General features: G+C 43.6%; 1 protein-coding gene across 1 annotated transcript in view; it reads left to right on the top strand.

Moving 5' to 3' along the window:
• PRKCB (protein kinase C beta) overlaps positions 1–27,063 on the top strand; it is a 190,029-nt gene that overhangs the window by 138,688 nt on the left and 24,278 nt on the right. The window contains exons 10-14 of the mRNA XM_021686834.1: positions 10,045–10,136; positions 11,742–11,804; positions 17,161–17,299; positions 25,083–25,163; positions 25,453–25,560. Coding sequence (XP_021542509.1) covers positions 10,045–10,136; positions 11,742–11,804; positions 17,161–17,299; positions 25,083–25,163; positions 25,453–25,560 — 483 coding nt within the window. The remainder of the gene's footprint in view (positions 1–10,044; positions 10,137–11,741; positions 11,805–17,160; positions 17,300–25,082; positions 25,164–25,452; positions 25,561–27,063) is intronic.

A 27,063-nucleotide genomic window follows, 5' to 3' on the forward strand; every position in this document is an offset into this window, starting at 1 on the left:
ATGTCAGGGAAGAGGGTCTGAGAGCCGAGAACACAGTTCAGTGGCTTTGAGTCTCATGTGCGGACAGAAGCCCCGTGTAGGCAGCCAACCCACAGTCTCCTGATCCAGCCAGGCCAAGGATGGAACAGATCTCCACCTTGCTGGTGCAGATCAGAGGAAGTCGCTACCCTGTCTCTTAAAGGCTATGTTGTGTGGGGAAAATGTAACTTTAAATGTCACCAGTGTGCTTGGCTTGAGGCGAGGCACCTGCTGACCTGCGGCCAGAGTCAGAGGCCACTGTGCCCTCCCACCTCCTGTTCACCCAGCAGCAGATAGCTTCTTCCAGCACATATATTTTGATTTTACATAAATGTACTTCAAAGACACAATAACACCTACTACACATGAGGCCCAGGGCTATACTCGAAGCCACATGACAGCCTTTGGACAGGTCCTGTCATCATCCTATAGGACGAGCGGACTGAGGCCACACAGCGAGTACATTTCAGGGTCAGGATTTGAACCCAGGCAGCCTGGCTCCACCGAGCTTTACACTTAACCGCTGCAAGTATGAGGTCTTTTGAATGCGCTGAGTGTGACTCGCTGGATTTCTAGTCCATCTGACACCCCCAGGGCAGAGCCACCAACAGCCAGCCTGTGTGTAGGCTCCGGCGGGGGCCCGAGCCCTGACCCCTGGCTCACCTCTCACCTGTTCAGGGAAGGCTCGTGGCGCTCCTCGGCTTTTCCCTCTCCAGCGCGGAACTGACTCTCCGTCCGAGCATCCACCATGTATGGACTTGGAAAACTTCATTTCACTTCTAGCCTCGCCGGAAAAATCTTGCAATGGAGGGGATTAGCTGTCACCTCACGCTGTAGGAGAAAGGCTGGGGGATGTAGGATGTTGGGTAGTTTTCCCTAACACAGCACGGGGTCCCAGGCCCACTGAACTCAGAGCCCCTGCTTCTGCTAGTACGGGATGTTGAGTTGCCACCCAACGGGGCTTAACGGGGATGATAAAAACAGCAACCAGAAACAACAGCCAGTGTTGTGAGCACTTCAGCCTGGGTCACTCGGCAGGTACTCTCCCACTATATCCCCCCAGCACCTCGCCTGGTAGACGCCGTTACTCCCCCTGCTTTGTAGGTGAGGACATGGGTATCCGGAGATGTTAGGTAACTCATGCAATGTCACGCAGTAGATAAGGGGCGGTGCAGGGATCTGTTCGGCCAGACTCCAGAACCCCAACCTTGCTCTCCTGCCCCTGCCTCAACTCCAGGTTCCTTTTCCCAGTTTATAAGTCATTTTTACATTAAGTCTTGATTACATCCAACTTTCACAAGAACACTATAAGCGAGGGCTGTTCACGTTTCGGCACAAAGGAAGCCAACCCTCAGAAAGGTGAATCGGCTGGTACACAGTTGGTAAGTGGTGGGTTTTCTAATGCCCCTTGAAGGTGTTCTTTCTACTGTGAAAGGGTCACCTACTTACCCCGCAAGGATCTGGCAATGATTGGAAAGGTTTTGTGATGGAAGGGATTTTAAAATGTAGGGAGCCCTGCATATGCATTAGCAAGGCTCAGGTGAGCAGGAAGGCTCCTTTTTGGGGATGGCCCGTGGAGGTGGTCATCTGGCTCACACTCACCTTCCGGAATTGCGTAGGCCCGGACCCCCTGATTGGTGCTGCTGAGGAGGAGGAAGGCTGGGCTGGAATAGGCAGCCTCTCTGAAGCCAGCATCCCCTAAAAGTCAGATCATTCCTGCCAGTGGACGGAGGCTACTAAGGCTTATTGATTCTGTCAGCAAATATTTATTTGTTGAAATAAACGTGTCAGGACCCAGCTGCATCCTTGTGAGGGGGACATCAGTGAACAAAAGAGATAAAGTCCCTGTTCCTTTAGAATTTACATTCCAATGGGGGAGGCAGATAATAAACCACAAGAAATAATGGGGCTAGGGCGCCCGGGTGGCTCAGTCGTTAAGCGTCTGCCTTCGGCTCGGGTCGTGGTCCCAGGGTCCTGGGATCGAGCCCCGCGTCAGGCTCCCTGCTCAGCAGGAGGCCTGCTTCTCCCTCTTCCATTCCCCCTGCTTGTGTTCCCTCTCTCGCTGTCTCTCTCTCTGTCAAATAAATAAATAAAATCTTAAAAAAAAAAAGAAAGAAAGAATGGGGCTATAGAAATGGAGGGGTTGGGTGGGAGAGGTGCTATTTTTGATCGGATGATCAAAGAGAAGTCTTTCTGATAAGGATGACATTTGAGCAGAGACCAGAGCAAGTGAGGGAGCAAGGCATGTGGCTATCTGGAGGCAAAGTGTTCTAGACAGGAGGAGGAAAAGTGAGTGTAAGTGCCCAAAGCAGGAGGGAACATGCTCAGTGTGTTTGAGGAGCAGAGAGGAGGCCAGTGTAGCCCAAGTGGATTGTCATTTTGCATTTTGTGACCCAGAATTCCTTTATGAATCAGCTACTTTTTAAAAAAAAATGACAAATCTAGTCTAATGTGCTGCAAATTTGATATGTTTTTCTTGCAAGCAACTTTGAATTTTGAAGATGAAAGATCCTAATAGAATAAAAAAAATTCTGAAGATGGACAAAATAGATAAACAGGAAAAAGACACCCACCGCCATGCAAAACAACTTTTGTCATTCTTAGAATGATGCAAATTTCATTTCAAAAAAACTTATTTCGAAAAGCAAAGTTCCATCGGAAGCATTCTCAAAAAAATTGGATGAAAAGAATCTCTGACAGATACGCATGGCACAACGTTAACTGAAATGAAAGGCATTAGATTTTATTTAAGAGATGATTCTAAACATGTTATAACTGAATATGCACATGGAAAAGGATCCGAAAGAGGCGCAGACAAATCAAAACATTGCTTTGATTTAGGGAGGGGTCCGTAGATAATTGTCTTCATTTTGAATGTGTATGATTTCAGAAATGTCTCTCATAAAACAATTTAAAAGTGTCGAATGTGCCACAAGATGGCCAAAGTTAATACCCAAGGAGATGTAAACTCCATCAGAAAGAAGCTGAATTTTAAAAATTGCTCATTAGATGAGCTGGGGTTTAGGCAATTGTTCTAGAAGCACTAAGGGATAAGCATGAGCGCCTCAGTCAGATAAATCTGGGTCCGCGGTTAGTGGCTGTGTGACCTCTAGAAAGGCACTTAGCAGCTCTATTGATTTCATCATCTTTAAAGTGAGCATAATAAGGGAGGGTTTAAAAAGATGATGTATGATGTGCAGAATAAACAATAAGTGGAAGCTACCTGCATGATAGAGCTGGGTTTGAGGGGCGCCTGGCTCATGGGCACAAAAGGATTATGTTCCCTCCAGTCTTTCTGCAGTTTTTCCCAGGGACAATTGTCAGCCTGGCACATTCATGCAATATCCCAACTGCCAGTGGGCACAGGCAGTTACGTCTCCTTAGCAAAACATCTATTTTAAATGTTTTCTTTTCAATTGAACATATGCACTTCTTTTTTTTTTTAAATAGAATTAGATTTTATGAGTCATTGAAGGACAGAAGTTACTTCCTCCCCAAATTTGCTGTCATGGTCCAGCAAGAACTCAGTTGCAAGGCATGCCGGGAAGGGCGTCAACCCAGAATGCATGCTGGGACAGGGAAGGGGATGGGGATGATTCCACTTGCAGGGCTGGCCCCTGATGGCGTGTCCATCGAGCACCATGAGTGTCCGAGGGGTCCTGGTAACTTGGGATTGGCAGTATCCAAGGATATGGTTTGATGTAAGGGCGTTGCTATAGGAAGCTCTGGTGTAGTCTCAGTTGACAATGGTTGGGTTGCAAGAAACAGAAAACCTCCTCCTCCTCCAAACTATCGCATGTTTAAAAAAGAGAGAGAGAGAGAGAGAGAGAGAATTTTATTGGGAGGAAACAACCCAAAGGCAAAGATGTACCTGAGCCTCATGAAGAACTAGAACTTCAAAGGTTTCTAGAATAGATCTCTTGTTTCTTTCTCCTTGTTTTCTTTGTCTCTCCCTGATCATGGTAATGTAGCTTCCCTGGCCCCCTGCCGGTTGCCTATCTGCCGAACTCCCTGAGTCCTAATTCATACTCATAGGGAAGAGAATCTGATTGGTTCAGCATAGGTCAGACGTTTGATTCCTGGCCCAGTCAGCTGGTAGTTGGCTACCACTAACTCAGCTGGAACCTTTAGGAAGGGGTTGTATCTACAGGGAAGGGATAATGGTACTCGCCTCAGGCGGGAGACGCCATCTTGAGTGCAAGGAAACTAACCGTGTTGGAGCAGGACAGAGCCTGCTGCTAGTGGTACAAACATGGCGCTGAGGGCCTCCAAGGAGAGGAAGCTGCTGAGAGCTTCACAGGTATCAGGGCAACGGAAGCATCAGAGGATCCTGAGTTCAGGAAAGGACTCAGGAATGCAACCCAGGCCTATAAAGTGGGCATGGGTTGGAAGAGACACAGCCTGGGTCTCTCTGCCTTCTTAACGGTGGCCTTTGCACGTTCATTCAACAATTAAAGGTCTGTTGAAATCCAAGGAAGAGGAGAGATGGTCCTAGCCCTTGAGAACTTTGCTCTACATGTGGAATGGCAAGGCTCGGAAAGCTGGGAAAAAAGAGAGGAGCATCCATTGCTTGATTCTGATGGTAATTCTAAGGCTATAGAGTAGAGAGGAAAGAAAAGTTGTGTGTGATACATGTCCTTGACCACACGCTGACTGGAGGGAGGCTCTGTGAGTTTGCATAGAAGGGATATGCATCATCTGATATATCTTTGGAAAAACCTCTGAAGGAGAAGCTATTCTTACCCCTTTCAGAAAGCAGGGAAGGTTTAGTATCTGTTGCAAGGTCTCAGAGTGGGTAAGCGATATAATTGGGATTAAACCCAGGACTAGCGCTTGCTAAAGCTAGGGCTCTTAACCACGGTGCTGTAAGCTTCTCAAGAGGAACAGATGCATCTAAGCAGTAAGAGGAACAGCTTACAAGACAGGATTAACTCATTGGCCAGCTTAGAAAATCATTAAAGATCACGCAATAGGTAAATGCTTACTGACACTCCCTTGAAAGCATGGGGGCGTGCAGTTAGAGTTGCCCACGTTGTTGATCTTCTCTGTCTATTGTGTCTTATTAAAAGTGGCAGGCATCCCCCCAGGCGGTCACATGGATATCCCACTTTCAGCTGTCTTGGAGAAAGAATGATGATTTCTTTGAATTCTCTGCCCTACCCCGGGCCCCCCAGATAAATTTGGCACGTGCCTTGCAGTCAGTGTTTTAAATCAAATGACCCTTACACTCACGCTCCAGATGTGACACATCCTGTCCAACCATTTTTCATGATGTGGTGTGACAGACAGACATTTAGTTTGATTTACTTACTGATTGAATACGGGAGATAAAGGGGAAAGGAGATTTAAAATTGACGGAAGTCATTTTGTGCCGAGGGGACAAGGGCAGCAGGTAACGAAGAATAACACCAATAACAATGACAATTTGGGAAAAACACTTTGGAAGTTGCGCAGACTGGCTAGGTTGAAGAGAAAGATGGTGAGCTTGCCTTTCTGAGCTTTTAATTGGAGTTGACAGTGGGACACCCACGTAGAGACGTCCTGTAGCCAGCTGGAGCTGACTGGAGCTCAGGAGAAAGAAAAAGGATGGAAATATAAGTCAAGATTTTCATCAGCCCAGAGAGATGAGGGTTGAAGCTTTGAGCTGTGACATGTCCTCTTCGGAAAATTGAACACGCAGGAGATTCTCGATACTCAATACATACTTTCTGATTTTCACGTAGTAGGGTACAGTGAATAGGTCCTAATCGAAAACTACTGCATGTGACCAGAAGAAAGATCTTTTGAGGTCTTGAAATAATTTTATCGGAAGAGTGGGGAACATGGGGGTGCCTGGCTGGCTCAGTCAGAAAAACACACCACTCTTGATCTCGGGGTTGTAAGTTCGAGCCCCATGTTGGGTGTAGAGATTACTAAAATAATAATGATAATAATAATAATAGTAAATATAAATAAAATAAATTTTAAAAAATAAGAGTGGGGAGTCAAATTTCAGGGCCCTAATGGGGGAAGGGGGTAATTATGTAAGAATCCGAGGCAGTGGGTGAGGGCCATTTAGTTAGCTGACGCCCCCGGAGCTCCCTCTTTGTGCCTGTCACGCAATTTCTCTTACCACATTTTATTTTAGATTATGGCTCAAGTTAGTTGCATATTTGTTTTCACAAAAACTCTGAATTCTCTGAGGGCAAGGTCTGTATCTTATTCATCATTTTTATCCCTTTAACACCTAATACATGACTTGCAAAAATAAATGCCCAAGGAAAATTCTAAAATTCACTTTGCAGGGGTGCCTGGGTGGCTCAATCAGTTAAGCGTCTGCCTTCAGCTCAGGTCATGATCCCAGGGTCCTGGGATGGAGCCCCGCATCGGGCTCCTTCCTCAGCAAGGAGCCTGCTTCTCCCTCTCACTCTGCCTCTCCCTTTGCTTGTGCTCGCTCTCACTCTCTCTGCCAAATAAATAAATAAAATCTTAAAATAAAATAAAGTTCACATTGCTCAAGATTGGCTCTACATTGCCCCTGGCTGTGTTTTTCAAATTTTGATGTTCTTCACTTTGGAGTGGGAGATGAACTTGGTGGTCCGTGGACAAAATGCATTGGTTTTAAGAATAAGTCGGTTGAGGGATCGATGTAACAAAGCCAGGCTGGATATAGCATAGAGTTGATAGACTCCAGATATGCATTTATTTTTTTTGCAGAGAAAATTTCCATTTATGACTTTAGTATGACGTTTTAAAATTTTTCAACAGTGTGTTCCAGTGAAAAAGTGGTTTCATGGAAATAATTTAAAATAACTAAATTTTAGTAGATGAGGCAGACAAACGGTAAAATCTAGAAGCTAGTGCGTGAGAAAACCGAAGTTTGAAGGGTGATGGCCTTCCGCCATGTATCATTATCTGGTCCTCCCCTGCCTTGCTCTCTTCTCCTTTGTAACTCCATACATTCCTCTCTCCCTCTCAGCAGTCAGAGCCATAAAATCAGGGGCGTCAAGGGGGAGTTATGGTATCCAAAATACACATTAAAATAAACACAAAATGAAAGAACTAAAGCCACATGCATCCGTAGCCCACCTGGAGTTCTCTCCCACCGCACTTTGGGAAACGTTGCTGTTTGGAAACTTATCTGGTCTCCCCACTCATCGGGCGAGTTCTTAACATTGGGCACCATGGATTGATTCACAGTGGCATTTTTGGAAGAAGAATAATGCCTCGCCTAAGAGGGAGCATCATTAAGTGTGTGTTCGGAAAATGGAAGGCGAACAGGATGCCAGCCACAGTGTTTAATATGTAAAGTACCAGTGTGCCAAAGCCAGATTCAGTACAGTTCAAAGATGAGAGATCGCAGGATTTCCCTGCATACGGTTCGTGGTAGAAACAGACCACAAAACGTGGTCTGCAGTGGGGCTCTCCCTGATGTTGGGATTCTAACTAATGAGTTTGGGGGGCAAGCTGAGTTCTTCCAAGCAGAAAGCAAGCAAGTGAAATCTCTCCCTGACTTGCTTTTCTCTCTGTGGCCAATGCCATCTGCTAGTTTTAAAAATAATTTTTAAAAGCAAGTGTTTTGGTTCCCTTCAATGTGCAGCAAAGACAGATGCTATTTTTAAGGCTTGTTTTCTATCAAAAAACCCCAAAGAACCAGGGGCTGGGTGTTGGCAGTTCTGGCTGTCTCCACTAACTTGGATGTGACCTTTTTTTTTTTTTTTTGCAAATCTCATAGGCCTTGGACGCTGAGAAACAGAAGTGATAATTCTACCTCTGTCTCTGCCTCTCACTAAAGATGTTGTAGGGGTCAAGTAGTATCAGTCTGAGAAAGTCCCTTGACTTGTCAGAAATAATCGGTTAACCTGTGCTTTGCGCCTATGACCTGCCAGTTTCTGTCTTGATGTGTGGCTGGAGCTCAGCTCTATATCTCTTCTCTCCGCTCCTGGACTGGAAGCTCTTAGAGAGGAGGGTACGCCCACACATCGTAAAATGTCTAGCTCTGCACTGCACCTTACACAGGAGGAGCCCGGAACGGACCTTCCTGGGTTCAAATCCCAGCTCTGCTGCTGAACAGCTGAGTGACCCTCAGCAAGTTACTTACCCTTTTCTGGGCTTTAACTTTCACATCTTTAAAAGAGGGAGCAGGGTAATACTGTCCTGTTGGGTTGTTTAGAGAGAGAAGTGAGGTAAACTATTTCAAGCGGTTGGCTCAGTCCCATGATAAATGCTCACAAGATGGTAGCTTTATTTCATAAGAGGTATCATTCCAATTATTAGGCAATACATGTTGGACACATGCATCTATGACTGTTACATAGAAGATAAAGTTCTGTGCACTGTAAGAAAGATTTTGTTAAGATTTTGGAGGGCCAGCTGCATGTTAGAGCACTTCACGCATGTCATCTTCGTTCTCTCTGGGTTCCTGGTCTCACAGTCCCTCAGGACAGCTTTGTGACTCTGGGCAGCAAACCTCCTTTTACATTGCAACCCAGCCACACCAACCTACAGATTTAACCAAAACACACATAAATATAACCAAAACATAACACCTAGGGGTACTCTGTGTAGGGCGCTCTGATCATTTCCATTCCGTTCTCTTTGATTTTTTTATTAAGTTGATCATGTGACTTGGCCCAAGGGGACCTCTCTAAGAAGAGGTGAAGTCATTTGTTCATTTAGCAGGCACCCCTTGATGGAAGGAGAAGAGGCAAATCTCATGGAGGTGTCCCCCCAAGGACCATAACACTCATCTGTCTCACTAAGTCCCAGCAATAACACTGTGGCTCAGTTATTATTATTATTATTATTATTATTATTATTAATCTCCATGTCACAGATGAAGAGACCCAGATGTTTAATAACCTTTCCAAATCAGGAAGCAAAGCTGGGTTCCAAATAAAATCTGTTTGGTACCATTCTCTTGACACTTACTATGACCTAGTCGTGGGACAGGAACAGGGCTTACACGGCTGAGCGGAACACAGCCCCTGACTCTAAGAGAGTTCCCATCTCCCTTGAAAGACATGTTTAAAGAATTCCCTGAGTGGGGTATAGATTCCTTTTTCTGGCCCAAACTCGTTTCCTTCTGGATATGTTCTCTGAGGCCACTATTTCTCAAATTCTAATAATTCATTTTTCCCCCATAGTCACGATGTTAGATATCTACTACAATACTTCAAACCTCAAGGGCTTAAAACCATGATAAACATTTATTATCTCACAGTTTCTGTGGGTCAGGAACTCAAAAGAGTGGCTAACCTGGGTGGTTCTAGCTTGGGGGTCCCACCTGGAAGTTGTCATCAAGCTGTCGTCTGGGCTGCCATCATCAGAAGGCTTGACTGGGGCTGGAGGGTCTGTTTCCCAGGTGGTTCCCTCTTGTGGCTGGGCAGTTGGTGTTGGCTGTTGGCAGGAGGCCTTGGCTCTTTGCCAGATGTACCTTCCTGAGATGCTGCTTGAGCGTTCCCCTGGCCTGGCGGCTGGCTTCCCCCAAACCAGTGATCCAAGAGAGAGCAAAATGGAAGCCACGATATCTTTTGTGACCTAGTCATGGAAATCACACACTGCTTTACTGGTACAACATTCTACTTGTTATACAAGTCAGTCCTATTTCTTGTGGGAAGAGGCTACTATGCAAGGACATAAATACCAGGAGGCAAAAATCATGGGGGGCCATCATGGAGGCTGATTACCACAGCTACCTATTATCTGTAATATGATCTATGTATTTATTTTCTATCCTTTATTACAATTAGCTTTATCCTAAACAATAATATCCATGAAGTCACAATAGTAATGTGCTAATTACATTTTCCAGTACAAGCAAATATAACTTGACAGCTATTAATTTTGAAAAATTCATGTACTGCCTATGCCCAGTTGCATACTTCCAGTGGCACAAATATTACACTTGGGGGAATGATGGGCCTGGCAAACGGGGGCCTGTCATAGAGTCCTGGGGGTTTTGATCCTAAATCCCAGCTATTCCCTGCCCTCCATGTGGAACCTGAGAAATACAGGATATTGATGTTGCGGTTTGCTCTCTTCTAGGACCGCCTGTACTTTGTGATGGAGTACGTGAACGGGGGCGACCTCATGTACCACATCCAACAAGTTGGCCGGTTTAAGGAGCCTCATGCTGTGTAAGTACAAACTTGTGCCATGCTCTTCCCTTGGGATACTTGGTGGGCTATTAGTTACCTTGGGTTTTCAGCTGAATAGGGATTCTTAACATCTTGAGCTGCTGCTTCTTGAGAAATGTATGGCCAGGGAAAAGGTATTCTGCTTGACATGGGATACTTCTTTCTTTCCTTGACACCAAGAACTTGAAGCTTGAAAACCACAGCTCTTTCTCTAGCTCTGATTTTTGCCCTTGACTCCGAAGGAAAGGCCCCGTAGATTCCTTGGGGGATGTCGTGGTAGCTTTTGTTTTTTCATTTGCCAGTCTTTCTTGAGAGCTTACTGTGTGCCAGGCCCAGAGAGTTTGTAGAAACTTGCTCAAAATCACAGAGCTAGTGTGAGACAGATCCACATCCTGACCCAGATTTTTGCTCTTATGCTCTGCTCTCCATCACTCACTCTCTTGGATGCCCTCCTTCCTGGGGGGATGACCAATCAAGTTGCTTTGTGGCTGTGCCCCGAGGCTCCTGGGTGGGGAGACGATTGGGTTTTTGGAAATGTGTTTCCCCTGCTGAGTCCATTCTGTCCCTGTCCGTCCCCAAGGCAGCCAGTCTTTTCTTTTGAGAACATGGATCTCATCATATTCTTCCCCTGCTGGTGAACAGGAACAGCAAGTCATAGGATTAGCAGAGATGACCTCTCCTGAGCAGTTGGCTGAGATCTCATTGTCCCTCTAGAAAGCTCCCCAGGACTCACCTAGGGCCCCTCCAGTCACTCCAGAGGCTTGCTGACTCCTGTTCAGCTCAGCTTTGCCCTCTCCCCTCCCACCTGCCGAGGTGGTGAGCACTGTATTCTGGTAGGGTTTGCATTCTAGATAGCTCCATGCACCATGCCTAGGTCTTGCCACGATTCTAAGGGGACGATGGGCTTGGCTCTTCTTTTACTTCTAACACCTAATTGACCACAGACCCTCATCCCATTATCACACAAAACAAATTGTCAGGACACTTCACAGAGTTCTCTAAAGCCCTGCCTAACCCTGTGGTATAACTGGGACTTTCTGATTCTCTCAAAATCTCTTTCCTTCTGGGCCTCCATTAAGAGCTTACACGTTGGGCAGATGCCGTGCCATTCCTTAGTGATATAACTTGGCCAAGTCCTTTTCTGTCACTGACCCTCGATTCCTCATTTAAGGAAGAGGGAGGTACTGGTAGGACCTACCTCAGAAGATGGTTATTAGAATTTAATCAGATAATGACCTACAATGATGGTATGTAGACGGAAAAACTTCAACAGATGAGCTGTTAGTATTCAGATCTTAAACTTGCCTTACACTGAAACTCATTCTCCAGCCAGTCCATCCTCCCCCATGGCCTCCTCCCCACCGATCAGCTGCTGAACCTCTGCCCACCTTGATTTGTCCTGAAGGCAGCCTCGTGGCTCTCTAAACCCTGTTAATTTGTCCACACCCCCACACTTCGCGTTACGAGATGTGTGGTTGACCATCTACGGTGGGATGTGAATGCCCCATGCCTCATTCAATATTGTATTGAATTCTGAGGGTTTGCCAGGCATACGGTGTCCTTGAATCTCTCCATTGCTTTTTTTTTTTTTTTCCCTAATTTCAGATTTTACGCTGCAGAAATTGCCATCGGTCTGTTCTTCTTACAGAGCAAGGGCATCATTTACCGGTAAGTGAGCACTGCAACCCCTTCCATCCCCTCTGCTCCCTCAGCTCCTCCCCTCTCTGCCTCTTTCTTTAACTGCTTTTAAAATTAGAATCCCTGGTGGGGGAGGAATCCTCCAGTCCTGACTTGGGCATGTGTTCGCATCGCCCACTGCCCTGGCAAAGTTTGGGCGGCTCTAGATGCTGACGGAAGATCGCTATGGACCCTGCCACCAGTGATGGTTCAGAGCCTCAAACGGGAGACCATTTGCTTGAAGGAGGGCAAGCTCGCCAGTGGGGGCCCAGCACTTCCTTCTCTTGCCTCGGGACCCCAAATCTGGGGAGCAAGCAGAGAATCTCGGCTGGCAGGGATATGATGGGTCCTATTATTATGAGATTATTTATTTATTTATTTATTTATTTTCTTTGCTACGTAACTACAATTTAGAAATTAATCTCTGAAATGCTTGCCCTGAAAGACAGGATTAAGTTCAGGACTTGGCATTTGCCCGTTTTTGGAGGAGCAAGTGTATGATCATAGCTATATGAGTCATACCATTTTATATTTCATGCAAGGCAGACTACTGAGCCCGAGGCTGCTATTTGACAGTGAGTCCGGGATGTACGATTCTCCTTACACCACACGGATGCAACGGCAGAGGCAGTGCGGGCTCGGGCTGGCTGGTTACGCAAGAGAGGCTGACAGGGGCCCGGGGCTTCCAAAGGGCACTTGGCACGGGTGAAGGTCTATCTAAAAGACTGTGAAGAGCCATAAAATTCCATGCCATTCATTTAGCTGATGGACATTTATTGAAAGCCTACTGTGTGCTAAGCACTCTTCTCGACGGTGCAGATGCAACAGGGAAGAAAAAAGGCAAAACCTCCTGCCTTTGGAGAACTTCAGTTGTAGTGCTGGGAGACGGATATGTAAATCACAGAGATAGAGCCTGTCAAGGAGAGATAAGTGCTAGGGAGAAAAGCCGAGCAGGGGAGGGGACTGGCGTGGGCCTGGTGGTGACGGGGGTGCCTGTCACTCTGTGGAGAGCACGGGATCAGCGTCTTGCTGCAACCGAAGGACGTGGGGCCAAAAATCGTAAAAAGATGAGCCATGGTGGTCTCAAGGCAGATAGTGGAGGGGAGGCTGTGGGCACTGATGGAATGGAGAGATGGAAGGTGGGCACCTTGCCAGAAGCCTGCAGAGTCCAGGGGCTTTTTTTGAACTCCTTGAAGTGCTGATATGAATCTAGCGGAGGAGGGGACAATCGTCCTGAGTACGTAGAGTCCCTACTCTGCTTCGTTATTCCTGATAGTGGAGGGATGAATGAAGGTCAGGAAGAGGAATGGTTTCACCTGGCACTTGGGCGAGTTCAGTGAAGAAATAAAAAGAGAGAGAAAAAGAAGAATTCAAACTGTAAATCGCACGCTCATTCTGGCCATGCTTGCCCTCAATGAACCTGTATCACTGTGTGTGCAAGAGATGCACCTAGGAAGCCTCTGATTCCATTTCCTCTTTGACTGCCATAAGTGGGAGCACCTTGTGCCAAATGGAACTCTGGTGTTGAAGGGTACACATTATCTTCCATATGACATGACCCCTAATCCAAGCCAGTAACTTCAGCAGGGGCTTAACTGAAGAATGGGGATCATGGGTAATGATTCACTCCACATGATTTTCACCTTATGTGCTGACATTAGAACCTAACTCTTGGACAGGATGGGTCTTGGCTAGAATAGAACTGGCCACTGAGGTTTGCTGAGAAGATTAAATGTGGGACTACAAGTTTATTGGAAGAAAATCCAGCCCCAGGGGAGGAGCCGGGAGAGGAAATAGAGTTTCTTGTCAACTGGGTTGGGATTCAGGGTTGGGTTTCCAATCTAGTAGGGTCGTGGATTGGGGTCTGGGATCCAGGACCTTTGCCATTCCGGTTATAAAATACAAAGATTAGATTTCGGTGCTAAGACTGCCTAACTCAGAGCTCTCTCTACCAACACATTCTCCCATTCTTCCTCAACTATTCATACTTCTTAGGGGACACTTATCACTCTTTTAAGGCATTCAGCATCTGAATCCCTTTCATTCGTGTGTAGGAACAAAGTCCATCTCCTGTTCTACAGATGGAAAATTCCAGATACTCTCACAGCCTCCCTGCAGCAAGGGCAGACACACAACCCAGGCTCTGACACTTGTCACACTCACACAACACCATGCATCAGAAGGTAGTGACCAAGAAAGGCAGAGACTGTAGAATTGAGGGTGGCCATAGTAATCAGCTACATCTATTTTCCGGAGGCATGAGGGAAAGCACTTCTTAGCAACAATATCCAGAGTCCAGCATTACGCTTCATGGAACAAGATGTCTGTACCCAGTGGTGGCATCTGTGACATCTTCACTGGCCCAGCTCTGCATGCAATTAAGCATTGTTCCTAGCTGCCTCGCCTCTACATCTGGTTCTCCAGCCTCCTAGGAGATTCTGTGAACTCCCAAAACCTTTTTAACAATCCCTTTCCAGGTTGACATGGTCAGAGTTGATTTTTGTTGCTCACAATCAAAAACCTTGATTGAGACAGAGTTTTTGAAATTGATAATCAAATGAAAACCAGTAAAGATAAATTACCTGGCAGAAGATGTGTGGTTTTATAACTTCATTGAGGTGACCTTCATGTGGTAAGGTCTTTTAAAATATTACAAATCTCTCCCTCTTTCATTTACATCTCTAGTTAATTGGAGAATTCTTAAGTAAAGAGGATGAGGAATTAGGTTAGACTTGCCCTCTCTGAGGACCATAACTGGAGATGTTGGGTGCAGGGGAGACAAAGATCCTTCCAAACTTCGTGTCTTATTTATGGATCACCATCCCTAGAATGTGTGATGGTTTTGCCCTTGATGGATTTCTGAAAATGAAAACAATTGCTCCAGCCCCCTTTTGAAGAAGAAATGATGGATTATTACATTGAACTAAAGGATGTAGTAGACTATCAAAAATCATATGTGGCAGTGAATATGACTGGGTTGTCCCCCAGCTGCATAACCTGCTGGCTCTTGGCACCTGAAGCTCCTTTTTTTTTTAAGATTGTATTTATTTATTTATTTATTTATTTATTTATTTATTTAGAGAGTGGGGGGAGGGGCAGAGGAAGAGGGAGAGAGAATCTCGAGCAGACTCCATGCTGAGCACAGAGCCCGATGCAGGGCTTGATCTCATGACCCTGAGACCATGACCTAAGCCGGAATCATGAGTCAGATGCTTAACCAACTGAGCCACCAAGGCACCCCCTGAACCCCCTTTATATAACACATGAAGTTGTTATCACTTTCCTAGTTGTCCCAGCTGCCTGTTTGGGGGCATGTGGTCAAGCTGAGGGGAATGTCAGGGGTCTCTGTTATTCAAATCACATGTAGACCTGGCAGGTTTAGGTGAAGCAAGTTGCTACAAAGTCCAGTGTAAGTTCTAAGCTGGCATTCAGAGACCACTGTGGCTTGTAGAAGGATGAAGGCTGGATATGGGTGGTACATGGAGAGCACCAAAGATCATTGTATGTTGCTGTTGGCAAATGGGGTGCAAGTGGGCCTCCCCTTGGATGAACGGACCTCACAGGCATAGATAGGATATGCCAGTATGTTTTTTTCAGGTTGTATTCTAGTCGAAGTTGTATTATAGTCGAGGATGACAACAGCAACTCAATTCAAACTAACTTGTTAAAAAAGATATTTTATAGCTGACATAACTGAAAAGTCCAGGGGGCAGATCTGACCTTACACCAGGATGGGTCCAGGGGCTCAAATGATGTTATGAGTGTTCACTTTATCACCTTCCCTCCAGTTTCTGCTTTATCACTACTAGCTTTCTTCTCCATCTGGTGACCCCTGGCACTTCTCGACTTACATTCTACCACCTGAGCAATCCCAATGTAAAAAGAGCTCATCTCTTTCCTGACAATAGTGCCAGAGCTGATGCTCAATGGCTTTGATTAACTCATATTGGATCACATGGCCATTCCTGGAACAGTCACTGTGAACAACAGAATGAGGTGTTTCCAGTGGCCAGGATAGGCCCACATGACTGATTGTGGAGCCAGGAGCTGGGATCAGTGCCACCAATCTTACATGGTTTGAGAATCAGGAAAGGATAGTCCTTCAAAGGAATATTGGGATGCTGTCATCACAAGATGCTAAAATAGGCAGGTACCGCAGATGTCCTCCACCCAATAAAGATGATTTAAGATAGAGATCTGAATTGAATAGTAGACCCCATTACCTCTCAGGAAATTGGACTCTATTGAGATTGAAGACTGGCCAATAGATCATCACTACTCATTGATACTAAAATACCAAGTGTTGACATTGGAGTAGATGTTTAGGGAAGAAGAAAGTGTGATGATACTGGAGTAACCAATACTCTGGGAATGTGCAACCATTTCCAAAAATAATCAAGCTCTCCTCATCAACATGGATGAAATAAAAGAATGCAAGTATAGCACATGTCCTTTAGGTTAAAGTTCAAATGTCACCTCCATGGAGATGACACCTTTCTGGCATCCTGTTTGTAGAAACCTTCCCCAATTACTAATTCATCATCCTCTTCATTTTCTTCACACTGCCCATCAAAATCTATGGTAATCATAGAATTAATAATAATGTGATAATTCAGTAATATATAATAATTATAATTAATAATCATATAATAATTATAGATTTGGACACTTGTTAATTGTCTTTTCCCCTATACTGGAATTTAATCTGAACAAGAGCAAAATGTTTGTTTACCCTGTTCACAGTATATACCTAGCTCCAAGCATAGTGCCTGTCACGTAGTAGGTGTGCAGCCCGTTTTTTTTTTTTTTTTTTTTGAGTGAAAGAATCAATGGGAGCTCTTGCGGTCATGTCCCAGGAATCAGCCTAGGAGAGCTTGGAGTACTTGAAGCTAAATAAGATTCTTTCCATCGGTTTTTTTTTCCTCCATGATCTTCAGAGATATTTTCAAAAATAATAATTTTGTGAAAAATGTATCTTACTATGAAATATAAGGGGTCCTTAAAGTATAAGGACTGACTCTTGAAATGCTCCTGGATACAAGAAGCCTCTATGGATTCTCTGCTCTTTATTTAGCTTCCTGTGGCTCTCTCTTCTCGGAGCTGTTGTCTCATTGTGTCCTCGTGAGATGCTTGGCATAGTTGGATCTGTAGAAAAAGAAAAACAGACAAGTTTGTGGACCCCTCTTTATCGGTCAGATTATAAACTATTAGAGAGCAAGGGCTGGCTCATACTCACCTCTGTGCTTCCCCAACACCTAGCACAACGTTTTGCACGTCATGAGTGGCTGTTGGTTGACTTGAAATAAATAGCATTTGTTAAATCCTTAAATTTTTATGTCTGCTGCAGTGACCTCAAACTTGACAATGTGATGCTGGATTCAGAGGGCCACATCAAGATTGCTGATTTTGGCATGTGTAAGGAAAACATCTGGGATGGGGTGACCACCAAGACATTCTGTGGCACTCCAGACTACATCGCCCCTGAGGTGAGAGCTGATGGGACCCCTAACACATGTCCATGTTGCATTGATCTCTCCCCGTGCCCTAGATGACCATGTCAGAGCTAGGAAAGGTCCAGGGGGGTACTTGGCAAGCAAAACTCAGGCTAGTCCTTCTCCTATACTCTAAATCGTTCCTTGGAGATCACACATGCAAATTAACTTTGCACACATCCAGAAGCTCAGGCCCAAAATACATCAAGGTTTGGGGGAAAATTTAAATAAAACTCAAAAAGAACCATCCACACATCAGGAGAGTTCTTCAAGCTGCTATGGCTCATGGCCATATGATACTGCCTCATTATGACATTGAAATGTTTGTTAAGAGGAGGGAAAGAGAGACAGAGAGGGCTTCCCTAAGCTGACATATGACATAGGATCTATGTGCTGATACTAAATCCTGAAAGACTTAGAATTTTTCTTTTTGTGAGTAAGATATAAATGAAAAGGAAAAGATTTAAATCTAGTGCCTCTGCTTCCCTTCCCAAAGGAAACGGTCAGTTGCAGAATGGATTTCCCCAACATGTCATGGTACAGAATTTGTGCCAGATGATAGCCTTCCTTTTTCTCTGAATTGGTGCTTAGAGAAGTGGCGTTTTGCAATCTGCTACTAGATTTTTAGGAAAGGAACTGAGGATGTGGCACAGAGTCTTGGAAATGGGTATTCTAGAATTCTTTTCTTGACTGTCAGTCACTTATTTGGGATAATGGTGATGAGAGGCCCCCATGTAACTAAATAATTTGCCACAAAATTTAAAACCTGCATACTCTTTTACCAAAATAGTTCTTCTAGGAACTTAGTTTGCAACACACATGCACATAGCTGAAATGATATGTGTTTGAAGTCCTTTCTTCGTTACAGTGCTATTTTTAAATAATGAAAAATACGAAGCAACCTCAATGACTATCAGTAAAAGAATGGTTAGCTAAAATATGCTACATTCACATTAAGAAGTACCATGCAGCTCTTATAAAGATCAGAGTACATCCGTATGTACTAACTTGAACAATGTCTGTCAATCAAGGAATGGACAATAGACTGAATTATTTATAGTATGAAATACCACATCAATTCAATTCAAAAGACTGAGTTATATATAGAGATATGGAAAGATCTTTGAAACATATTAAGAGAAAAAAAATCAAGGTACAGTGAACAGCTATATGCCAACAAGCTGGACAACCTAGAAGAAATGGAAAATTTTTTAGAAACATGCAACTTAATAAGACTGAATCAGGAAGAAATGGAAAATCTGACCAATTCCTAGTAAGGAAATTGAATAAGTAATCAAAAATCTCCCAATGAAGAAAAGCCCAGGACTAGATGGCTTCACTGGAGAATTTTACCAAGCATTTAAAAAAAAATTAATACCAATCTTTCTCAATTTTTTCTGAAAAATCAGAGGAGGGAAGACTCCCAAACTATTTTTACAAGTCCAGTATTATTCTAATACCAAAAACAGAAAAAGACACTACTAGAAAAGGAAACCACAGGCCAATATCCCTGATGGATGTAGATACAACAATTCTCAATAAAATACTAGTAGACTGAATTCAGGAGCACATTAAAAGGATCATTCACCATGATCAAGTGGGATTTATTCCTGGGATGCAAGGATGACTCAACATATGCAAATCAATCATTGTAATACATCACTAATAGAATAAAAGAAAAGAATCACATCATTTCAGTAGATACAGAAAAAGCAGGGATAAAACAAAGGTGTCCATTCTCATGATGCCTATGCAAGATAGTACTAGAAGTCCTAGCTAGAGCAATCAGGCAAGAAAACAAAAATATCATAATTGGAAAGGAAAAAGTAAAAATGGTCTCTGTTTGCATATGACATGATTTTATATATAGAAGATCCTAAAGACTCAACCAAAACTGTTAGATCTAATCAATGAATTCAGTAAAGTTACAAGATATGATATTAGTATATAATTATCAATTAATAATTAGTATATAATTAGTATATAAATATCAGTATCATTTCCATATACTAACAACAAATTTTCTGAAAATGAAATAAAGAAATGGGTCCCATTTATGATAGCATCGAAAACAATAAAATACTTAGGAAATAAATTTAACTAAGGAGGTGAAATATTTCTACTCTGAAAACTATGAGATATTGCTGAAAGAAATTGAAGAAGACACCAATAAATGGAAAGACATCCCATGTTCATGAATTAGAAGAATTAATATTGTCAGATGTTGATACTACCAAAAGCCATCAATAGATTCAAGATTTCAACTGCATTTTTGACAGAAGTACAAGAAACACTGCCCAAGTTTATGTTGAACTACAGAAGACCCTGAATATCCAAAGATTTGAGAAAGAATGGGGTGCCTGGGTGGCTCAGTCAGTTAAATGTGAGACTCTTGATTTTGGCTCAGGTCGTGATCTCAGGGTCATGAGATTGTACCCCGTGTCAGGCTCCACACTGGGTGCAGAGCCTGCTTAAGATTCTCTCTCTCCCTCTCCCTCTACCCCTCCTTCCTCCTCTCTATCTTTATCTCGCTCTCTAAAAAAGAAAAGAAAGAAATGATAAAAAAGAACAAAGCAGGAGGCATTATACTATTGATTTGGAGCTCTACTATAAAGCTATAGTCATCAAAACAATATGGTACTGGCCTAAAAACAGATGATAAGTAGGTGAACGGAACAGAATCGAGAGCCCAGAACAAAACCTAAGCATATGTGGTCAACTAATGTTTGACAAGGAAGCCAAGAATACTCAATGGAGAAGACAGTCTCTTTAGTAAACGGTGCTGAGATAATTGGGTATTCATATGTAAAAGAATGAGACCGGACTGGACCGTATCTTACACCACTCACAACAATTAACTCAAGGATTAATGACTTAAATGTAAGACCTGAAACCATGAAACTCCTAGAAGAAAACATAGAGCAAAGCTCCTCAATATGGGTCTTGGTCATGATTTTTAGGATATGACACCTAAAGCACAAGCAAAAAAATCAAAACAAGTGTGACCACATCAAACTAAAAACCTTCTGCACAGCAAAAGAAATCACCAACAAAGTAAGAAGAGAACCTATGGGATGGGAAAAGTATTCGCAAACGATATATCTGATGAGGGGTTAATATCCAAAATATATAAAGAACTCATACAACTCAACAGCAAACAAAACAAAATAAAACAAATCAGTCAATTAAAAAATGGACAAAGGACCCAAATAGACATTTCTCCAAAAAAAAAAACCAACAACCCCAAAGCCATACAAAAGCCCAACAGGTACATGAAAAAAAATGCTCAGCATCACTCATCATTAGGGAAATGCAAATTAAAACCACAATGGGATTATCCCCTCACACCTGTTAGGATGGCCATTATCAAAAAGACAAGAGACAACAAGTGTTGGCGAGGATATGGAGAAAAGGGAACCCTTGTAACTGTTGATGGGATTGTAAATCGGTGCAGCCACTCTCGAAAACAGTGTGGAGGATCTTCAAAAAATTTCAAAATAGAGCTACCATATGACCCAGCAATTCCACTTCTGGGAATATATCCAAAGGGGGAAAACACACACACACACTAATTCAAAAAGATATCTGCACTCCCATGTTTATTGCAGCATTATTTACAAAACATGGAAACAACCTAAATGTCCATCGGTGGATGAATGGATAAAGAAGTTGTGGTTTATATACACAATGAACTATTATCCAGCCATAGAAAATACAGATGGACCTTGAAGGCATTATGCTAAGTGAAATAAGTCAGACAGAGAAAGGCAAATACTGTATGATCTCACTTATACGTGGGATCTTGAAAAAAGAAAGAAGAAAACCAAACTCACAGAAAAAGAGATCAGACTTGTGGTTCCCAGAGGTGGAAGATGGGGAGGGGGATTGTGAGAGGGTGGTCAAGAGGTACAAACTTCTAGTTATAAGATAAGTAAGTATTAAGGATGTAATGTACAACATAATACCTATAGCAAACACTGCTGTATGATATATAAGAAAGAGAATAAATCCTAAGAGTTCTCATCACAAGGGAGAAAACTTTTTTCCTTTTTTTTCTTTCTTTTCTTTTTATTGTATCTATATGAGAAAGTAGATGTTAGTTGAACTTATTTTAATCATTTTCACAATATATGTAAATCATACCATCATGCTATGTGCCTTAAACTTGCACAGTGAAGTATGTCAATTATTTCTCCATAAAATGGGGGGGAATCAAGGTACAGAATGTTAAATACAATATGATACCATATACGGAAAACAACAACAATACACGGAACACTGCTCTATGTTTCCTATGAGTATGTAGAAATACATGTAAAAGCATAGAAAATCTGGAAGGTTCCAGACTGATTTTATAACATTGGTTACCTCTGAGGATAAGAGCATGGTAAAAAGAAATTTAGCTCAATCTGTATACTATGTACATTTTTCACAAGGTAAATATATTTGTGTAAAACTCGAATAATTAAAAGTGATCTTTTTTAAAAATCCTTTCTAGATTTCCCCTACTATTGACAGTAGAGCATTTCTGTGAAACCTTTCATAAGCCAAAATGGTGTGAAGCGAAGAAGCAGTTTTACATGGGAAAAAAATTTTTTAGCGTTCTCAGACCCAAAGAATGACCTCTCCGCTTTTCTGATACTTCAGGACACATCTGGCTAGCAGATGCATAAAATAAATCGAAATCAAGCACAGGTGCTCACACCATTCAAAGCTATGGCTGCCTGAACTTTATTTTTGCTCTTTGCCTTTACCATAAAAGCAAAAGTCCTCTCCGGATTTCCTTCGGTTAATGAAAACAGGTCCTAATGTAGGTCTTTCGTAAAAGTGAAGTGGCGAAATGCGAACTTTCGAAAAGCAGGGGACACCTGTATTAGAATGCAGTCGTGTTTTTCCTACGTGTCCTATCTCGGTTTATTATCATTTTGTTAAGTAGTTAGGGCATCAGACAGTTCCTTGATCTGCCAGTAATCTGTTCAGTAATCTCTGGTTCCAAACTCGCTGCACTTCACTGTCACCCGGGGTGCTTTTAAAATGTAGACTGCCCAGGCATTAGCCTGAATCAACTGAATCCGAATCTCTGCAGGGAGGACCGCATATCTGTGATTTTCCAGAATTCCCGGTGGTTGCGATGCATCAGACACCTGGAGTCGTGTTCCTGGGGAAGTCGCTCCCTCCTCCAACCCCCTGATGGAAGGAATAAGCCGGGGGTCCAGTGTTAGCCCTGGCTTTGCCATTAACTAACCACCTCACCTTCTGGCAATTTCTTTTGCCTCCCACACTCTATTTTCCTATGCAAAACGATTAACTTGTTAGGTTGTCACGAGGATCAAATAAGACATGAAGTACTTTAAAAGTGTGAAAACACTTTCAATAAGCGTTCTCACAGGAAGCGTGCCTTCAGTCTCTTAGAGTTTAATTCTCCTCAGAGGGTGTTTCTGAGGTTAGGATGGAAGCAGGGGTGGCAGATGAAGTTCAACAAAAGGACATTCCTTTTATAGCCAAGTTTGCTCGGCCACATTCATTGAGTAAAACAACCACTGAATGAGAAAACCTTCTAGTTACAGCTAACATTTGGAGGCCATAATGTGTGAGAAGCACACATTTCTCTTCCATCCTTGCAAAACCCTATGACATGGATATTATAAAATTCCTTTTGTAGGGGAAGAAACCAAGACATCAAGAAGTTAAGTAACCTCCCCCAGGGTCACGCAACTCAGAAATAGCAGTCAGGATTCAAAGTCTGGACAGTCTGACCATCTCGCCTCTGCCCTGAAGCTTTGCTATAAATCACCTTTTAAACCCTTTGATACAGTTAGTTTTACACGCCTTCAGTTTGAAAGAAGGATGGTCACATGGCTATTGTAGACTCTGCCATGCTCTGGCAATTTGGTAATAAGTATCAAAAACCTTATAACTATATATACTATTGCAGAAGATATGAACAGACATTTTTCCAAAGAAGACATCCAGATGGCCAACAGACACATGAAAAGGTGCTCAGCAGCACTCAACATCAGGGAAATGCAAATCAAAACCACGATGAGATATCACCTCACACCTGTTAGAATGGCCAAAATCAATGGCACAAGAAGCAACAGGTGTTGGCGAGGATGTGGAGAAGGGGAACACTCTTCCCCTGTTGGTGGGAATGTGAGCTGGTACAGCCACTGTGGAAAACGGTATGGAGGTTCACCAAAAAATTAAAAATAGAACTACTCTATGATGCAGTAATTGCACTAATGGATATTTACCCCCAAAATACAAAAATACTAATTCAAAGGGATGCGTGCACTTTTATGTTTATTGCAACATTATTTAAAATAGCAGACTAAGGAAGTAGCCCAAGTGTCCATCAATAGACGAATGGATAAACAAGATGTGCACTCTCGCATTCTCTCTCTCTGGAATATTATTCAGCCATTAAAAAGAATGAAATCTTGCCCTTTGCAACAACGTGGAGGAAGCTAGCGAGTATAGTGCTAAGCGAAGCAAGTCAGAGGAAGACAAATAGCATATGATCTCACTCGTATGTGGAATTTAAGAAACAAAACAAAGGAGCAAAGGGAAAAAAGAGCAACAAACCAAGAAACAGACTTATCTTAATTATAGAGAACAAACAGATGGGGGAGGTTGGTGGGGGGGATGGGTGAAACAGGTGATGGAGCTCAAAGAGAAGAACACCTCTCATGATGAGAAAGAAATAAATAAAATAATTTTTAAAAACTACATATACCATTTGATCCACCAATGCTATTTCTAAGAATTTATCTGAAGGAAATAATTGGACAAATGTCCAGATAGCCACTTGCAAGAATCTGTATTGTAGCGTCAGAAGAAACCTGATCAGTTGGGAATTGGCAAAGTAGATTTCAGTATATCCATCCAATGGAATGCCGGGCAGAAGTCAAAATGGATTACGTCAATGCGCAACTATCACATGGAAATGTTAGGTGAATAAAATACTTCACTAAAATTCCACATATTAACGTGTTTGTGTTCATGTAAAACACGTGCAGATGCACACTTTACTAGATGTCAGTAAAAAAGACTCTAAGAGGAAATAGCCCAAAGCACTATCATAATTTTTCTCTTAATGAATAATTATGGGTGACTTTAGTTGTGTTCTCTTAGCTTGTTTATTTATTTATTTATTTATTTATTTATTTATTTATTTATTTATTTATTGCTTATTGATATTTTTAAATACATAGGAAAATAGTAAGAGTGCTATTACAACTTTTTAACTTAAAATTTTTTAATTGTGGTAAAAAGAATAAAAATGAGATTTACCATCGTAACCATCTCTAAGTGTACAGTTCTAGTGTGAAGTGCATTCCCATTGTTGTGTAAATGTTATTACTTTCATCATGAGAAACAAAGATGGTTTTTCCTTCTTAAAGATGCCACCACACTCACTGTATTAAAATTAACAAGAACACACTGTGCTAAGTGCTTCAGAAAAGGCAGTGCGGCACCCACAGATGGCTTCCCCCCACCCCCCGCCTGCGCCCCCCCACCCCCTGGTAAAGGATACCCATCTTCCTAAGGTTGGATAAGTGGGCACTAGGCCCCTTCGTCACTCTTTTAGACAGTGGCCCACATCTGGGACTATAACAGCTGATTTAATTGGGCAGGCAGATGACAGGCAAAGGAAGAACTCTCCGTCCTCCCAGCCCCAGGATGCTCTGCTCTCACCTGAAAGGAGTGAGTATTCAGTTTCCAGCCATGGCAAGAACCTACCTGCCTCCCTGATGGAATGCCTTCTGTTTTCCAGATCATTGCTTATCAGCCCTATGGGAAGTCTGTAGATTGGTGGGCCTTCGGTGTCCTGCTGTATGAAATGTTGGCTGGGCAGGTAATTGGATTTTAAGTGATCTGTAAGCAAAGTCCTCCCCTACCCCCATCTGCATGGTTTCTCTAGAAGAAGGGTGTCAGCTGGATACCAGCTCCTAGATCGGAACCCCTGTGACTTCCGTGGCCTTGGGGTTACCCAAGTCCTTTTGAATGTTTTTTCTCGTCTTCTTCCTGGAAGTTCCTGAGTGTGGCCTCACTGTGGACCCCAGGGAAAAGGGCCCGGTGGTTTGGGGCAGCTGGGGAGGGTCAGGCAGTGCCCCTGTCTTCCCACACTCTCCTCTGTCCCACAGGCACCCTTTGAAGGGGAGGATGAGGATGAGCTCTTCCAGTCCATCATGGAACACAATGTGGCTTACCCCAAGTCCATGTCCAAGGAAGCCGTGGCCATCTGCAAAGGGGTGAGTGAGCCCCTGAAATCTTGCAGCCAGGACCACCACATGCGGAGAATGCATGGTGTGCCCTGCACAAGGACGCCTCACCCGGGCGGGGGGAGGGCGGGGGATGGAGACTGAACTCTACCCGTCTCCCCACTTGCCGGCCTGTGAGCCTGGCATGGACCTGCTACTTCCCGGAGCAAAGGGAGCTTTTTTCCAATCTGCACAGAAGTACCGGAGAGGTCTGCCGGCAGCCGTATCTTGCTGCTGGCTGGGCTCCAGGAGCTAGCCCACACAGGGGAATGCATATTGGATGAATGAGATAGGAAACGCAGAGACCTTGCCAAAGAGCTGGAACCCATGGGAAGGGGTGCAAGGGGCCTGCAGCACCATTCCTACAGCCTTCGCCTGCTCTGCTGCTTATGTGTGTGGCTCATACAAACGGCGTGTAACTTCTGTCCTAAGAAAATATCACGAAAGACTGAGTCTAACGGATTCTCTGGATAAGCTGACCCAAATGTAGTGTCTTCAGAACCCCTAGTTTCCCCACACACACCCCCAACTGGCTGAAAAGCATGCACATTTTGTACATGGCGGTGGATGAAGAGAAGGCAGGGCCCATGTTTGCTGGTGAGGATTGCTTTGTTATTATGCACCTAGCATTAGGACAGAATGGGCTCACAGTGACCTGGGTGAGTCCCTGGAGATCAGCTGTCTTCACCTTTGGTGCTATCATGATGACCTGAAGTACTTCTTCAGATTGCACAGAACCTCAGGCTTACCCTAAAGATGGTTTGGACACCGGTATTTTGCAAAAGTCCCCATGTGGCTTGAAAACCACTGCCTTCAAGCCTATTATCCAAATGTGGTAGCATTTCAACTCTGATGGAGGTGTGCAAGAAATGCTAGGAGAGCCCTGGAGAATATGGCCCACGGAGGCTGCCTTTATAAAGTATTCACTCTCCCACCAATCTGGGGGGACAGTGCATTTTCAAGGTTAGGGCATGGACATGCCTTCCCAGTGGTTTCCCCTACCTCTGTGTGTGAAGAAACCAGGGCTGCTGGTCCTAGATCCTCGGGGTGTTTGCAGGTTTCCCACTGCCCGATCCAGCCCTATTCTTCCTAGCCCCAGTCAGATGCCCCGTGAGCTGGCCTGCGTGCAGAAATGCTGGAAAACTCCAGCAGTTTGAAATAGCTGGGCCAACCTCTCCGTCTAGAGCACCTTGACAACACAACCTAGATCTTCACTCGTGGTGAATCACCTAGCACAGTGTAAGGCCAGTGCAGACCCCCATAGACGTAGTCTCATGGGGGAGGAAGAGTCATATACAGAGCGTTTAGTTTGTTTAATAATTGCCATCATTTCAAGAGCAGGGCATTTCCCATAAACATTAACTGTCCAGTTTCTCTTGAAAAATCTGATCTCACCATGCTGGTCTGTCATTCCTATAAAGAAAGCATCAGCCAGCTGGGTGGAAAGCCCATGTCCCCTTTAGATAGGGCGTGCCCTTTCAATATGCAGAAATC

The sequence above is a fragment of the Neomonachus schauinslandi genome, chromosome 5 (genome assembly GCF_002201575.2).
Source record: "Neomonachus schauinslandi chromosome 5, ASM220157v2, whole genome shotgun sequence".
NCBI lineage: Eukaryota > Metazoa > Chordata > Mammalia > Carnivora > Phocidae > Neomonachus > Neomonachus schauinslandi.